The 15,471-nt window shown below is 54.6% G+C and overlaps 1 protein-coding gene across 1 annotated transcript; it reads right to left on the bottom strand.

Annotated features, from left to right (window-relative positions):
* Nucleotides 1–1,295: 1,295 nt before the first annotated feature.
* Nucleotides 1,296–3,849, bottom strand: LOC125553533 (metal transporter Nramp6-like). Its single transcript, XM_048717303.1, has 4 exons — nucleotides 3,207–3,849; nucleotides 2,399–2,535; nucleotides 1,647–2,299; nucleotides 1,296–1,514 (listed from the first exon to the last, which is right to left on the bottom strand). Exons 1-4 carry the CDS (start codon nucleotides 3,791–3,793, stop codon nucleotides 1,296–1,298), a joined length of 1,596 nt encoding a protein of 531 aa, XP_048573260.1. The 5' UTR covers nucleotides 3,794–3,849.
* Between the last annotated feature and the right edge of the window lie 11,622 nt (nucleotides 3,850–15,471).

The following is a 15,471-nucleotide window of genomic DNA, read 5'->3' as shown; positions in this document are numbered from 1 at the left end:
CCCTTGATATGAGTGAGCAGCATTGTCGGACAGATACAAAGAGGCGGAGGTCACCTTGAAATTGTCAGGTATGTGGTAGAGCTGGAAGAAGGCTTCACATCTGTCTAACCAAATCCGCACATCTGAGCCATCGAACCGTAGAAAATCCATCTTAGGCATCCACTGTCGCCTTCCCCCACTCTCCTCAACTGCAAGTGGCACTAGCGGCTGCACAATGGGCAACGGGATAGGTACCTGAACTGGACAAGGCGGCGACCGCATGAAACATGGTCCTGCTCCTAGAATCCATCTGAAACCTCAGATGCAGTCGAGGAAGAGCTCTCTCCCGAGCCCGTGGACTTGCCTCCTTGAGTCACATGGAGTTACCCTTGTTGTACCTGCTCCAGAGTGTCGCATGAGAGATCCACCTTGACTTGTACTTTATCCAGGCGCGCCGCTTGCTCCGCGAGCTTCGCATCCAGAGCAGCGAGCTTCTCGCAGATGTCGTCCACAGCCGCCTACTTGCTCTGATTCGCCCGTAACTCGGTGAATTCCTTGAGCATCCGCTCTTGGAACGCCTCCACCTCGTCGGCGAGAAACCGCGTCTGCGGATTCGGTTTGAATGTCGCCGTGGCTACGTCATTCCCCAACTCAACCCACCTCGGGTCTGGATTTACACAGATCAAGCCCTAGAGCGATCTGTAACCTTCGCCGCGGATTTGCTGGGTACGAAATTGGGGGGAATTTTTTTTGGTGGCTGCGCGAGCGGAAGGAGAGGCTCTGATACTAGATTGTCACAACCTAGGGTCGGCCAAGGTTCGTCGCCGACAAGGTAGCGGGATGAGAGGTAGCAGATTTGAATTTGGTAGAGAGGGAGAGACAACAACTAGGAGAAGATAGTGAGAGGAGGAAGGAGGAGCCTGTGGCTCATAATGATCTATTTCATCGTTGATGCCTATCCACAGCGATCCGACTCGCTTATATAAACGGGTCCGACTCACACTTACAAGGCCCACGGCCCAACACCATTACACGGCTTACAGCCCACTCGACACCCCTCGAATTCAAACACTCTCGCGTCTCCTTGCCGCTTTCTCCTCCCCTGCTTTACGCCTTTCCTCCCTGGCTACGCCTGCTGCCAGCGCTGCAGTCCTTACAAATCTACAATGTGATACCCCAAATCTCGATCGGATCTGACTCTTGTATACTGACTATACATACTCGCAACGAGCACCAGGAATCCTCTATGCTATGCTATTAAGCTATGGACCTATGGTAGAACAAAACTGGCTATACTATACACACCCTGTTCTTTGTCATTTGAAGCTAGCATCCTTGTTGTTTACTGGTGTAAATACATGGTTAGGCAGGTCCGTGCACCGGAGGATGAGATAGAGTAGGAACGCGGCATAAGCAACCACAGCCACGCAGAGAAACGAGCCCGACACCGCGCCCCTAATTTCCGACGAGAAGAAATCCAACAAGAGATAGCCGTTGATCAGGATCGGCAACGACGCAACCGTCCAGGTCACAATCTGCACCAACATGCATGCCAAGGTCAGTTCATAATCATATGTGCGACTGATAATGATTTGGCTAAACTGAAAACAGCTAAGTACAACACTACTAGGACTTGTTGGATTTCAGCATCAGCGGCCATTACTCACCTGTGTTGTTAGACCTATCTTGAACACCCCCATGACCTGCTCCTTGGACACCAACGTTATCAGCGGTATGAGCGAGAAAGGGATCTGAACTGACTGGAGGACGTTGAGCCACTCGTTCAGAACATCCAGCGCTGATTCAGACGCGTTGAAGTACAGCGCAACAACGATCGTTGGCACGATCGCAAAGCTTCGGGTGATCATCGCCCTCATCCATTTCTTCAGCCGCCAGTTGAGGAACCCATCCATTATGAACTGTCCGGCATAGGTTCCGGTTATGGTGCTGCTCGTGCCGGCGGCCAACAGGCCGACCCCCCAAATGGAGAGGATGGGGAAGTAATCTCCCCCAAACTTTTCTTGGAGATACTGTCCGGCGTTTTCGAGCCCGATCGTGCACGCTTCTTCGGTGCCGTAAAACCCTTTGGCGAAAACCGTCGTGACAAATAGGTTTATCATGAAGGGCACCACCAGCGCCATGGTTGATTCGATGCTGTAGTACCTCAGCGCTTCCCGGACTTGGTATTCCTTGTTCTGGTCTACTTTTCTTGATTGGACGAGAGCAGAATGGAGGAACACATTGTGTGGGGTGATGACACATCCCACGATCCCTACTGCTTGCCTTAGTGTTCTTGAGCTCAGCTTAGGAACCAGAAGACCTATTTTGCATAGAGATTATTTTTGCGTCAGATGAAGCAGAATAATGTGGATCAAATTTAATTTGTTAAAGAAGAAGAAGAAGAAGAAAAGATACTTACCAACAATTAGGTCTTTCCCACTGGGTTTGGTTTCTATGAACATCCATGCGAAGGACCAGGCCATTATTGCAATCAGAACTGCAAATAGAGCCTCCAATTTTCTCACTCCGTAGTTCTCGATGGAAAGAAAAATAAAGCTGATGAAAAAAAGTATATTAAGGTAAGTCGAGTGGAACCTTGTGTTCACCCAAATAATAACTACAACAAAATAAATGCTCATCATGTAAGCAAGCAATTTGGAAATACTGGTGCAGTAGCTCTGGTGATGTATAATGTAAAATAACACAAACTTCATTTCTGTCGTTACTCCTATGCTAGTTTTCATGCATAGTGCATACAGTAGAAATCAAAATGATCAAGTAATTTTCACATTTCTGATATCTCCATAGGGAAATGTTCACTCCTGGTCGCCTACAAAGTTCAACAAAAATATTCTGCAGCATGTCATATATCGATGTGATAAATGTTGTTCCATCTCTACAAATGTGTACTGACTAAAAGTTTTGAATGATGCACCGGTCAAGTCGACCAAAAGGATACCACAAACTGAAACTAACTTGATCAAATTTTAGTTTTTGCAACTGAATCTACAAACTGAAACTAATTCGTTCAAATTTCAAGTTTTGCTGCGACTCGCTGCTGAACAGTTTTTTGCAACACATGGACGGTTTCATCCTAAAGATTTGGGGTGAGCCACAGATTTCTGGGAGCTGACAAGAAATCTCCAGTCCAGAATAACTCAAACATTTTGGCAACTGGCATCGAGCAGTACATCTCAATAGCACAAGAAGAGGCGATCAAAACTCACCAGTCCAATGCGGTGATGACAACGCCGGCCCAAATGGGCAGGAATCCGCGGCTGAGGATCTTGATGGCAATGGCGCTCCCGATGACCTCCTGGATGTCGGCGCTGACCATGGAGACCTCGGCCATGAGCCAGAGCGCGCGGCGCACCCAGTCCGGGTACTCGTCGCGGCAGAGCTCGGCGAGGTTCTTCCCGGTGGCCACCCCGAGGCGCGCGGCGAGCAGCTGGACGAGCAGCCCCATGGCCGTGGCCCAGAGAAGCAGCCAGAGCAGCGTGTCGCCGGCGGTGGCGCCGGCCTGGAGGTCGCCCTCGAGGTTGCCCGGGTCGAGGAAGGCGATGCTCATCAGGAACCCGGGCCCCGTGAAGAGCCAGAGCTTGCGCCACGAGAAGGGCGGCGCGCGGCCGGTGGCGGAGAAGAGGTCCTCCTCGTCGGCGTCGGGGTCGGCGGCGATGGACACGACGATCTTCTCGGCCGGCTCGAAGGCGCACTGCTCGGGGTCCTCGTCGTCGTCGGAGGAGGACGCGCGGAGCAGCGCGTGCGCCTCGACGTCGGGGCCGGTGCCCGCGGCTGGGTCCCCGTCGGCGGCCATGGGACAACGGGCGGTGAAGCTGCGTTGCGCGAAACCGAGCGCCGGCCGGCCTTCTTTGCCGGATGTTTCGGGGGCTCCTGTGGCTTGGGAATGCCCGTGGTTAAACCATATGATCCTCGTTGCACAAAACTAAATATACACCCCGGAAATCCACGAGGCCGAAACATTTTGGCTGGTGTGCCCTCGCATGCCTGCATGCCTGCATGCGGCGTGCGTGAACCGTACAGGCGAAAAAGGGCGTGTGCACGGCTTCGCTCTTTGACCTGGGTGTTCGATGCACGCGGCTGCTCTAGCAAGCGCGTGTGGAATGAGCAATCACAATTTAAGTGCTTTACGTGCAGTCCTATCAAGGGGGCTAGGATTGGATGTTAAAGCATCTACAGCCGCAGAGTACAAATATGACCCCTCAAACGCCTCCTAACGCGTCCGGACACGTCCGCGGGCAATAACTAGGCACTACTTAAATAGCCTCGTCCATGTTCATGTATCTCATATCCGATCCCCTATATCCATACTAAATCATGCAACGTCAATCAAAGTATGTAGATCAGCAAACGAACACAGGCAAGCACAATATTTTCACCAAAAGATCGGATGTTCAAACGGCCACCAAAGTTCATACCACGAACAACTTGAAACTACGTCTAAAGCTTGAAACTAAATTGAAATAACGCGGATCTTCTCCACTTCCGGGCCGGCCCTTCCCCTTTCGATCGCCGGCGCAGCTGTAGCCATCGGGGGCTGGTGGAGGATCGTCCCACTCGTCGGACGAGGAGCCGTCGTCGTCGTCGTCGGAAGAGGAGGAGACGATGATGAGGCCCTTGAGGCGCCGGACGGCCCGGTCCTGCTGCCGCTTCAGCTTGGCCAGTCGAGCCGCCTCCATCGCCTTCTCCTTGGCCTCGCGCTTGGACTGCTCGATAGCTAGCCATAGAGCCTTCGCATTCTTCCACCGGAGCCGCCGAGTGTCTGTCTCCGCTGTCATAAGCGACCGGAGGTAGACCTACGCGAGGAGTCGCTTGTCCTCGCCGGGCTCCGCAGGTAACCCACGGCGGCGGCGGACAGAGCTCTCCGCCGCGTCCCTCTCCCTTGCTCGCTGCCTCTCACGGCGGGCGGTGCGCGCCTCTGACTCCTGCATGCATGGCTGGGCTGGTGCCATAGCGACGGGCACAAGCACCCACCGCTACCCGCGTGAGGGAGCAGCAGGCAGCGGAGGAAGGGGACGACATGGGGGAGGCGACTGCGCATCCCACGCGGAGCCAAGCGTGGACCGGGAGGAGCCAGCGCCGGCTTCCTCACTGCAGCGGCGGGGGAGAGGCCAGGCCGATTCGGAACTGCCACCCCTGTCCACCTTGGACCTCTCGAGGGCAATGCGGAGGGCTAGATCCTCGTCGGAGTCGGAGGAGCGGCTGCCGGCGCACGACATGGTGGGCGCAGTCATCGGATTGGTCGAAGTGAATCGAATCGGAGAAATTGGAGGGAAGAAGAGACAGATCAAAGTGGAGTGAGCTAGGGTTTCCGGATTGGGGATATTGTGGGGATGGAGTGGGGGGTGGGCCGAGCTGACGTGGCGGGCGTGCCCGGGCGCGAGGTGGATATGAGGGGTGTCAGCCAGCCCGGGCGTTTGAGGGCCGTTTGAGGTGTCCAGGTGGGTCAAAAAACATGATCGATGAGTGACGGGGCGGGCCGTCCGGGCATTTGAGACCGGTATGAGGCGTCCGGCTGTAGATACTCTTATGAGAGGAAGGGGCCCACCTCCTGAAAATCTCGAGGGGGTGGGGGTAGTTAGATGGAGGATTACGCAGAGTTTTCACAGAGCCTACGAAGGTGTAGGATTTTCGGTGTGGAATTCAGCCCATTGGTTTTCGGATTGAAGAAGACGTTCCTGATTCCTCTCGCCCGAACCGTAGCACCTAGGAACTAATCAACGAGCGGGAGCGCCATCGCCCTAGTGTGCAGCTGACAGGGCATCGGACTGGCGGCTGGTGAAGGACGCTCGTTCCAGCGGTGGCGGTGGTCATCGAAGCGTGCACACACACGTACATTTCAATTATTCCCAGCACAACTTGTTCAGTTTACCACTCTACGCACTCCAGTGGCGATTCTACCGTCCGGGCACCCTGGGCACGTTCCCGGACTCGAGCGCTGCAAATTTTACGAGCAGCCAGATCACAACCTATGATGTACAATCCAAAATACAACAACTTCGTGCTGAATTGGCCTGTCTGGGCATCGTTTTTTTTTTGCCTTTGGGGCTTACCCCCGTCAAACTAGTACGCCATAGGCAGGCCCATCCCTTAATTTTCTTATATGGGCCACAATAGATAGTCAGTTAATTGCATCGCTAGCCTTGTCGGTTCGTCTGTGCGGCACGACTTGCCCTAGCAACTCCAGGGTTGGAGGCGGCGGTCGGTGAGATGGACTGGCGGAGGCATGGCGACCGGCAACACCGCAAGAGACGGTGCACGGCCGGGCCTCCAATCAGGCTATGACCCCAGCGAGCAATGACCGGGATCAAAAAACCCCAGATTCCACTCCGGCACCGGCGCATGGTGGCTCGTCCTAATCACCATCTGCACTTCAGCGAACCCTAGCCATACATGCAGCACTGCTGCACCGGTGAGTGCCCCTATGATATATCGGCAAATTGTTCAATTTACCCATAATATCTTCTCAATTAGCCATTTAATTGGTATTGTATCCTATGTTTTTATTTATTCTGCTATGAAATATTGTTGTATATATTGCACATGGCGTTTATCCAAATATATGATACTTGTGGTGTTTGATAGACCAAAGTAAAATTTCGCTTGTGGTGTGCCCAGGCTTTAGCAATTCGCTAGCTCCGTCCCTGACGCACTCTAATCTCTATTCTTAATGGAGCAGTTGGTAGTCTCCGCCGGTTAATTTTCGTCCCATCTTTCCTGATTTATTTTCATCCTTTCTCCCACCTCCCCCCTTCAGTATTTCCCCACTAAACCGTCGAGCCAAAAAAAAGCTATGTTAGCAATGCCCCCAAGGCAACGCAGTCGCACAAACGGTGAAAAACTCTACGAAAATTAACCTACGAAAATTAACCAGTCGCATAAACGACCCACGACTCGCACGCACGAGTGAGCGAGCGAGGCCTCCAGAGATCCCTTGGCTGCCGCCCTCGCGCTCGTGGATCCCTGAAACGTCGCCGATCCGAGACGAGCCGCCGCCGCCCTCGCGCTCATGGATCCCTGAAACGCCGTCGATCCGAGACGAGCCGCCGCCGCCGAGGAACAAGAGGAGCCACCCCCGCCGAGGAACAAGAGGAGCCACCGCCTTCATTGCGGACCACCAGGTCTCCGTCGGGACACACCGCCGAGGTCCGCAATCGCCGCCGACGAGGTCCTAGAGGAGCCGCCGCCGCCTTCGTGCATCGGAGGATTTGATTGACTTCTCCTCTCCTCTCTTCCACCTCTGGTCGTCGGGTAAGTCGCAGGTATTGTATTCGTAATCGGTTCCAATCTCGCACCCCTGTTTCATTGTTCTTCGTTTGATTCATTTGAGGTGCTCCTTCCGACGATGTCGAGGGTCTTAGTCTCTGTGATTTCTCCTTGTATGTTCTGTTGAATTTTGAATATCGACCTCACATCTCGACCGCGGCTCCCCTTCATCTTCATTCTCACTGCCGAGACAACGTCTCCGCCGACGCTGCCGACCAGTCTGCTGCCGGCGTACCGAGAATCCAACGCCAAAATCCTCTGAGCTCGATGACCCTGATTCCTTTCTCTCCACGTGCCCCGCACGATGTGGGGGTCTCGATGCTCGGACTTGCCTGCCCGACGCCGTCTTCCTCCGCCCCTTCACTCCACGGACCTGAAGGATCCACCCCACTCCGCTGTCTCTGCAACCCACTACTAATGCAACAGCCTGCATGGCACAGCTCGGCCTGCTAACTAAGGCTATGTTTGATAGCAAAGTACTGCAGAAAACAGGGTATTGAAGAACTGCAGTATTTTAACCCATTGGTGCAAGATACCATGGTTTTGACATATCAAACTATTTTGGAGTTTTGATAATACAGCGACCCGTTTGGCTAGCGCCGTATGTAGCGATGCAAAATGAGTTTTAGCTAGCTCAGCGTTGCATGCAACTGATCGGCCATGCACATTTATCATCCGCATGCACAAACTGAACGGCACTGCACGGCCATAGACATGGCTTGTAGCTTCCCTTGGAGGACGCTCAGCATCGCGAAGTAGCCGACTCATCACCGTCGAGTCATGGTGGAGCTGCGCGTGGAGGTAACACGTCACTCTCTGCACATGGCTTTGCTGGTCGGAAGCTGTGCAAGTGCGTGTGGACTAAACGGCCTGACCTTCATCCATATCATCGTCGAGGGGAACCAGGAGCTGCCCGTGAATTGTAAACGGGTGGCCAAGATGGTGTTCGTCATGTCCACAGCTAGCTCCAAGCCTTCTGTGCCACTGACTCCTCGTGTATCGCCATCCTGCCGCGCCCAGGTGTTTCTCTGCAGCCTCTCCACCATGACAACGTTCCATGGCCTCGCGGTGCCAAGCATCGGCATTCATCGTCGTGCGAGGGTCACTCCGCGGCGTGGCCTCCACCGCATGGTCTAAGGCAAGGTACGTAGCCAGGAGGTAATGGGCGGCCTGTGCAGAGAGGCATGAGGATGTACTGTCTCTTGGTTTGTCCATGACCGCCGAAGTAGAAGATCTTCAGAGACGGCGATGCGGCGATGGCTTGGAGCGAGGAAGAAGTTGAAGACACCCGTTTCTTTTGCGTGGTGTGGGCAGAAGGGCGAAATTATAATTCTTTCGGATCATTTTGATCCGGAAGGAGATGGATGCTCCCGTCCCCCCTCGCTCCCCTCTCCCCTCCGGCGTCCCAGCCCCCCCCACCGCCTCCACCCCTTCCCTGCCTCCTACGACGGCCACCTTCCATGACCCTTTCCGACGGCACGACTCCCCCACCGCCAAAGCCTTGCGGGCCGCGCTCGGCGTCGGCGACGCTATGGGTGACGACTTCCAGGCGCAAGTTTGGCGGTGCCTTTCCAAGCATATCAACCCTCGTCGCCATGAATCCCCATGCTTCCTCTCCGTGCATGTCCATCATTCTTCACTCGTCCTTGACGAAGAACTGGTGTCCGTCCTCATGCAAGCCTGCCTGGACGGCAACGCCCCCGCTTTCCAGGTGACTCGCCTCCATGATCAACTCTTTCGCATCTCTGTATCCGATATGCGCATCGTTCAAGCTCTCATTGCCGAGCCCATCCTCGTCGCCACAAGCCACTCCATCCAGTTTCTCCCTTTTCCACCGCCACCCACCTCCACACACCGTCCACCCATCCACCAAACAAAGCCCCTTGACATCGGCGACCGCTTCGGCCATGCCGACGCATTCCTGCGCTCTCAGCTCGGGTTCTTCCCCTCTCCCGGCGTCGACTTCGCGCGCAACATTCATGATCTCTGCTCATCCAAAGTTTTTGCAGCGCCAATTGCCTCGGCCTCGCCCACCTCAATCATCTTCTTCGTCCATAAAGCGGATTTTATGGTCGATGAAACTCTCGTCGCCTCGCTTCTCTCCTTCCGCTTTGGTGGACCTGCGCGTTCTATCGAAGTTCAACGCCTCTCCAACGCTGCGTTCAATGTACCGGTCGCCTTCCACCACGTTGCCACGCTCATGGCGGCCTGCTCCCTGATTGTGGCGCCTCGCATGTTCGCCACCATCACCGTGGCGCCTCATGCCTCGCCGGCCATGCTGGTGGCGCGGCCATCCTCGCCTCTACATGATGCGCTGGCGCCTCCTCACGTAGTCGTCGACGACTTAGCACGCTCCTCTCCGTGCATGGCCTCCATGCAGGTGGGCCATTCTCTCGCCAAGGGTCGGTTGCCTGCTGGACCTATTGCAACTCCCGCAACTAGCTCCACTCTGCGATCGCATGCAAAGGTACGACCGTTCCGGCCTGGCATTTCGTTCAATAAGCTGATTTTTTCTAAGTACCACTGCCTTGTCACCACTCCTACCACATGCCTAACACACCAACCAAATACTCCTATCTGGATCGTGTTCTCTTCTAAGTTAGTTTGCGCTAATGAAACTCTGATTAAAAATGCTCTAGACCACCAGTTTTCGTTCCAACGGGTTTTCCATGCGATCACGCTCGCTCCGAACTTGTTTTTAGTGCATGTGTACTCGGTCAAGGTTAGATCTGAGGTCCTCCATTGCGCGCCCATCCTTTTTTCAAATTTTGAACTTCAACTATTTGACTCGTTTGACCAAGCATCTCAAATAGTGCGATCGGTACCATTGCCTGTAGTGTTTGAACCAGACTCAATCGATCCATTCGCACCCATCCTGCCCACTCACCGCACGTCCTTGCTTGGACCGCACCCGTCAACTAAAAAACTACCGCAAGATCTCTCTCACCTGCATACCAAGATACAACATACTGTTCCATGCGTGGATTCCACTGCTGCTGCCTCGGTTGACCGGAACGCAATCGATGGCCTGGGACACGTGTGCCGCTCATCTGGTTCGGCCTCCCCCGCCAAGTCTCCCCGCATCCTTTCTCCAGAGAGAAAACAAGACGGTGTAGACGACCGCTCCGTACACCCCCTCGACCAACCTAGTTCGTTAAACAATCCAGCCTTAGACCACCCGACCTCATGCCACCCATCACATGCCACTGACGCATCCGGCCCACCTGCGTCGCCACAGCCGCCCCTCGGTCGGCTGCTCGGCCTGCTCGATCCCCCAGGTTCCAACGCGCACCCCATATCTTACCTAACAGCCACTGATCCACGGGTCCCACAATCGCACCCCCGCTCGTCCTCACCGCGCGACAAAACCAACGCATGCATGCGCACGCATGCGACCATCATCACGTCTACTCCACCACCTGCCTCCCCTACCTCCGTCAGCCTACTCTCCGCCCAGTCCCCTCAGCTCCATCCCGAGATCGCCATTACCCAGTGCCACGCCCCTGCCACCGCTGCCAGTCCGCTAAGCTCTTCGATCTCCACGCCGCTGCAAGACCCGCGCAGCTACCGGGAGGTTTTGCTCTGCTCCCCGCCTCGGGCCCCTGCATCCCCTCTCCCCCATCCATCGCCCTCTCCAGCCTATAAATCGCCTCCTTCCCAGATGGTTAGCCTCAAACACTTCCACCACCACTACAGCCGCAAGAAGAAGACTAGGCGTTTTCGGTGCCTTGCTAGCGACCACACCATCGTAGACTGTCGCGACCCCATCCGGTGCTCTCGCTGCTGGTGCTACGGCCACCGGAGCTACAGGTGCAAGGCCATCCGCTTCCTCCCGTTCTTCCTTCCTATGCCCCCTTCACCGCGTATTAACCCTGCTTTTGTGCGACCGCCATGCAGCTCTATGGCACACACGACAGGCACCCACACCGCCTCCGGCTCGTCGGCCAGCTCCACACGCTCCGATGGCGCACCAATCTGGTTCGGCTCCCACTGCGTCCTCACCAACGATCTGCCGCCATTCCGTCTCCCGCTCATCTTCGGACCGCGCACCTCCTCACTCATCCTCCCCCCGACGCCGTCCTTCGCTCCACCCCCACCCCCTTCCTTAGTCACCATTCCCACCGCAACATCATGCTTCCCTCCACCGGCACCACACATCCCTCTCCTTGTCCCTCCAAGCTGCCTAGTCCGCCAGGTGGACAACCTTGCCTACGTACACCTTGCCACTCCTATGCCTAACCCATTTAGGTTCATCCGCCAGGCCCTCGCTCAACACCGCAACAATCCCATGTTCGGCCTCACTTCCTCCGCACGTGGCGCCGGCCGTCTCTCCTTTGCCAACGCAGACGAGCGCCTCGCGGCCACTGGCCATGGGCCGATCCACCACCAGGGCAATTCCCTGTTCTTCGAAAGGCCTGAACACGCTGGCAATAGATCTACGGCCATCTTCGTTCACATGGCTGAGATCGAGGCTTTCGATTATCCCGATGAGCTCTGGCACCCGGAGGGGGCAGACTACTTCTTCTCCCACCTTGGTGACTTTGTCTCTGCCGACCAACACTGCTTCCAGGGTGACCACTCTAGCGTTCGCGCGCTCGTCATGGCTGCCTGCGATTTTGTCCTCCCTCCATGCCTCACGGTGCGTCTCCCCGACAACGACATCGTCGTTGTCAAGATGGAGAGCCGCGCGCTCTTCCATCACGGCTCCGGGGCATCGCCCTTCAGCTCTGAGGACGGGGACGACGGCTCCCTATCCTCCCTCTCATCAAACCCTCGCCTCTCTCCCTCCACTGTTACTCAAATAAGGAACACTGCCATGGCCATGTCACCATTTGCATGCACCTCGGAGTCACCCTTGGGCCCTCCCCCGTCTCCCACTGCTGACAGGCCGCTCGACGGCATCCCAATCCTCGCAGTCATGGCTGACGGCATGCTCGTTGCCATGCTTGTTCATGCCCCATGGACCCCTCCCGCTCGCTCCCCCTCTCCACAGAAGTTGCACGCTCGCTCGCGCCATGCACGTCCCCTGCTTGCACTGCCAGCCCCACCATCTCCACTTCCTCTGCCACCTACGCCGCCTCCTCCACCATCCCCGCCTGCCCTTCAGCCGCTCCCCCTTCCTGTGGATCTCTCCGCCCAGCCACTGGACCTGCCCCCAGAGCCTACGCATGAGTGCCTTGCCAGGCTCATCAGCAGGCGCGCCAAGATGGCTGCTGACTCCGACATCAAGGCTAGACGCAGCGCTAGGCTGGCTGAAATAGAGCCGCCTATCTACTCCTCCATGACCTCCAAGGCCATGCGCTCCAAGGCAAAGAAGCTCGACCTATCTGCTGCTTCTAAGGACCTCTCCGACGCCCTGATCCACGCTCGGCTCTGCGACGACTCTGGGCTCATCGACGGCTCTGCGCACGGTCCTGCCTCGCCTGAGGACCTGGCCGCCGTCGCTGCTGCCTGCGGCGCCACGCCGGAGATGCTGGCGGACCTCGCTTCCGGTTCTGGTGGCCAGGGATCGCCATGATGTGCTCTCTTCTCCGCGGCCACGTGTGTGGCGGCCATGTCTGGCCATGTATCCGGGGCCTCGCTCCGACCTGTAGTCGCTGTGTTAGGTATAATCTACTTGTAATGGTGCTCATGCCTGCTTCTGTCAGTTTGCCGTACTGTACCTTGACCCGAAATGGTTGCTTGTTGGGTCAATACCCCTATGTAAGGTGTCAACTTAAGTTTCCATTATGAAAAACGCTACCTACTCTATCGTGTCCTGGAACGTTGGCGGTCTAGGAGATAATGATAAGTGCTCCAATGTGTTCTCTGAAATCAATCTCCTACGCCCATCCATTGCCCTTCTTCAAGAAACCAAATTACAAAAACCAGACATAATCAAACTACGATCGATCTTGCCGCGCTTCCTAGACTCTAATAACCACCTCGACGCAATCAGAACGGCGGGCGGCATTCTCTCGGCTTCTAACTCACGTTGCTTCTCGCTTCTCAACTGCCAACACAGGCGTTTCACATCCACATTAACGCTATCATGTCTTGCATCGCCACATAATATCTTCATCACTAATGTCTACGCCCCCTCGCAACGAGAGCTAAAACTAGTCTTCCTTGACGAACTGAAACAGATCGAACCACCACCTCAATCTCCTTGGCTCCTAATAGGTGATTTCAACCTGACTCGATTCCCCAATGAACGCAACAATGACAACTTTAGACGATCGGAGGCTGATGCCTTTAACAACACCATCGACCAACTTGCTCTCTTAGAGCTCCCGCTCCTTGATAGAGAATTTACCTGGTCAAATAAAAGACTATCCCCCACGCTGATTCGCCTAGATAGGGTACTGATCAATCTATCTTGGGATGCTCTTTTCCCTAACTCACACCTCACCTCCCTCACTCGATTTGTCTCTGATCATGTTCCACTCCTCGTCACCGTATCCACATCCGTCCCATCTTCCCGCCTTTTTCGATTTGAACGATTTTGGACCTCCTTCCCAGCCTGTTCTAACATTGTGGGCGGCTGCTGGCAGCCCGGCCCACAGCGCCACGGTGGGCGTTTCATTGATCCGGCGGCTTCGCTCGCTCAAAAAATTAAAGGTACAAGATCGGCCCTAAAGTCTTAGGCCAAGTCGCTGCGGCCCATCTTTCAACGGGAAACAAATTGCAAACTCGCTCTCCAGGCCCTTGACCTAAACGAGGAATTCGCTCCTCTCTTCCCGATCGAACAAAAACTGAGTCTTACGCTCTCCAACTTGCTACAACATACCATCAAATAAAAAATCGCCTTCTGGAAACAAAGGGGAAAGATCAGGGTCGCCATTGACGGTGACGAAAACACTCGATTCTTCCATGCCTCGGCTACGCAGCGCTCTCGATCAAACAAGATTCCCATGCTTTTACACAACACTTCCGAAGTTTTTCTGCACGAACAAAAAGCTGACATCTTAAAGGATTTCTTCCAACAGCTCATCGGGACCTCAAAAAATGCAACATGGAACTTCAGCTTGCAACAACTGTACCCCTCACCCCTCCCCCAGCTCAGTGATCTTGCACAACCTTTCTCTTATGACGAAATATACCAAGCCTTCCTCTCTATGAACACCAATGCTAGCCCTGGACCAGATGGCTTTGGACCCATCTTCTTCAGAAAATATTGGAATGATATCAAACAACCCATCCTAACCTTCTTCGCTGCCTTCCATGATCAAACCGCTTCTTTAGAACGATTCAACCGGGCCTACATGGTCCTTCTTCCAAAATCTCAGGCACCAACAACCCCAGACGCGTTTAGACCCATATCTCTTCAAAACTGCACGCCAAAAGCAGTTGCCAAAGTCCTCACCAATAGAGTTAAACCTCTCATCCCACTGCTCATACATTATGACCAGACTGGCTTCCTTCATGGACGTAACATTGCTGAAAACTTTATATACGCTGCCGATATCCTCAGTGCATGCCACTCCCGTAAAGCCCCGACCATGATCTTCAAGCTCGATTTCAGGAAAGCTTTTGACTCCATATGCTGGTCCTCCCTCATACAAATCTTACAAGCCCGCGGTTTTCCCTCTGACTTCTGTTCTTGGGTACAAAATATCCTTCTCACTGGGAAAACAGCTATCCTTTTAAATGGCGTTCCAGGATCCTGGATTCAATGTAGATGTGGCCTCCGCCAAGGTGATCCATTCTCGCCATACTTATTCATCATCGTTGCCGACGTCCTTCAACGTCTAATCGCAAAAGCGTTCCAAACCAACGTTCTTTGTCACCCGTTACGGCCTAACGAACCACCTGTGACACTTCAATACGCTGACGATACACTGATAATTGCTGCGGCTAGCGACGCCGCCACCATCATCCTCAAAAACACCCTTCATGACTTCGCCCTTGCAACGGGGCTAGTCATCAACTTCCAAAAAACGGCTCTTCTCACCATAGCCACCGACTCTTCCACGCAAAACAGCATTGCCACAACGATTGGTTGTTCCTTATCCTCCTTCCTGCTAGTGTATCTAGGTCTACCACTCTCCCCCACCAAACTGCCTCTCACAGCTTTCGACCCAATCATAGACAGCTTTCGAAAATTCCTCTTCGGTTGGGTGGCCCGCCTGCTCTCTCGGGGGGCACGTCTCACCCTGCTAACTGCGGTTCTTGACTCCTTAACAGTTTATTTTATGTCCGTCTTTCGCCTACCAAAATCGATCATAG

This window comes from Triticum urartu, chromosome 4 (assembly GCF_003073215.2).
Source record: "Triticum urartu cultivar G1812 chromosome 4, Tu2.1, whole genome shotgun sequence".
Classification (NCBI taxonomy): Eukaryota; Viridiplantae; Streptophyta; class Magnoliopsida; order Poales; family Poaceae; genus Triticum; species Triticum urartu.
This window is presented reverse-complemented; position numbering and strand designations above follow the sequence as displayed.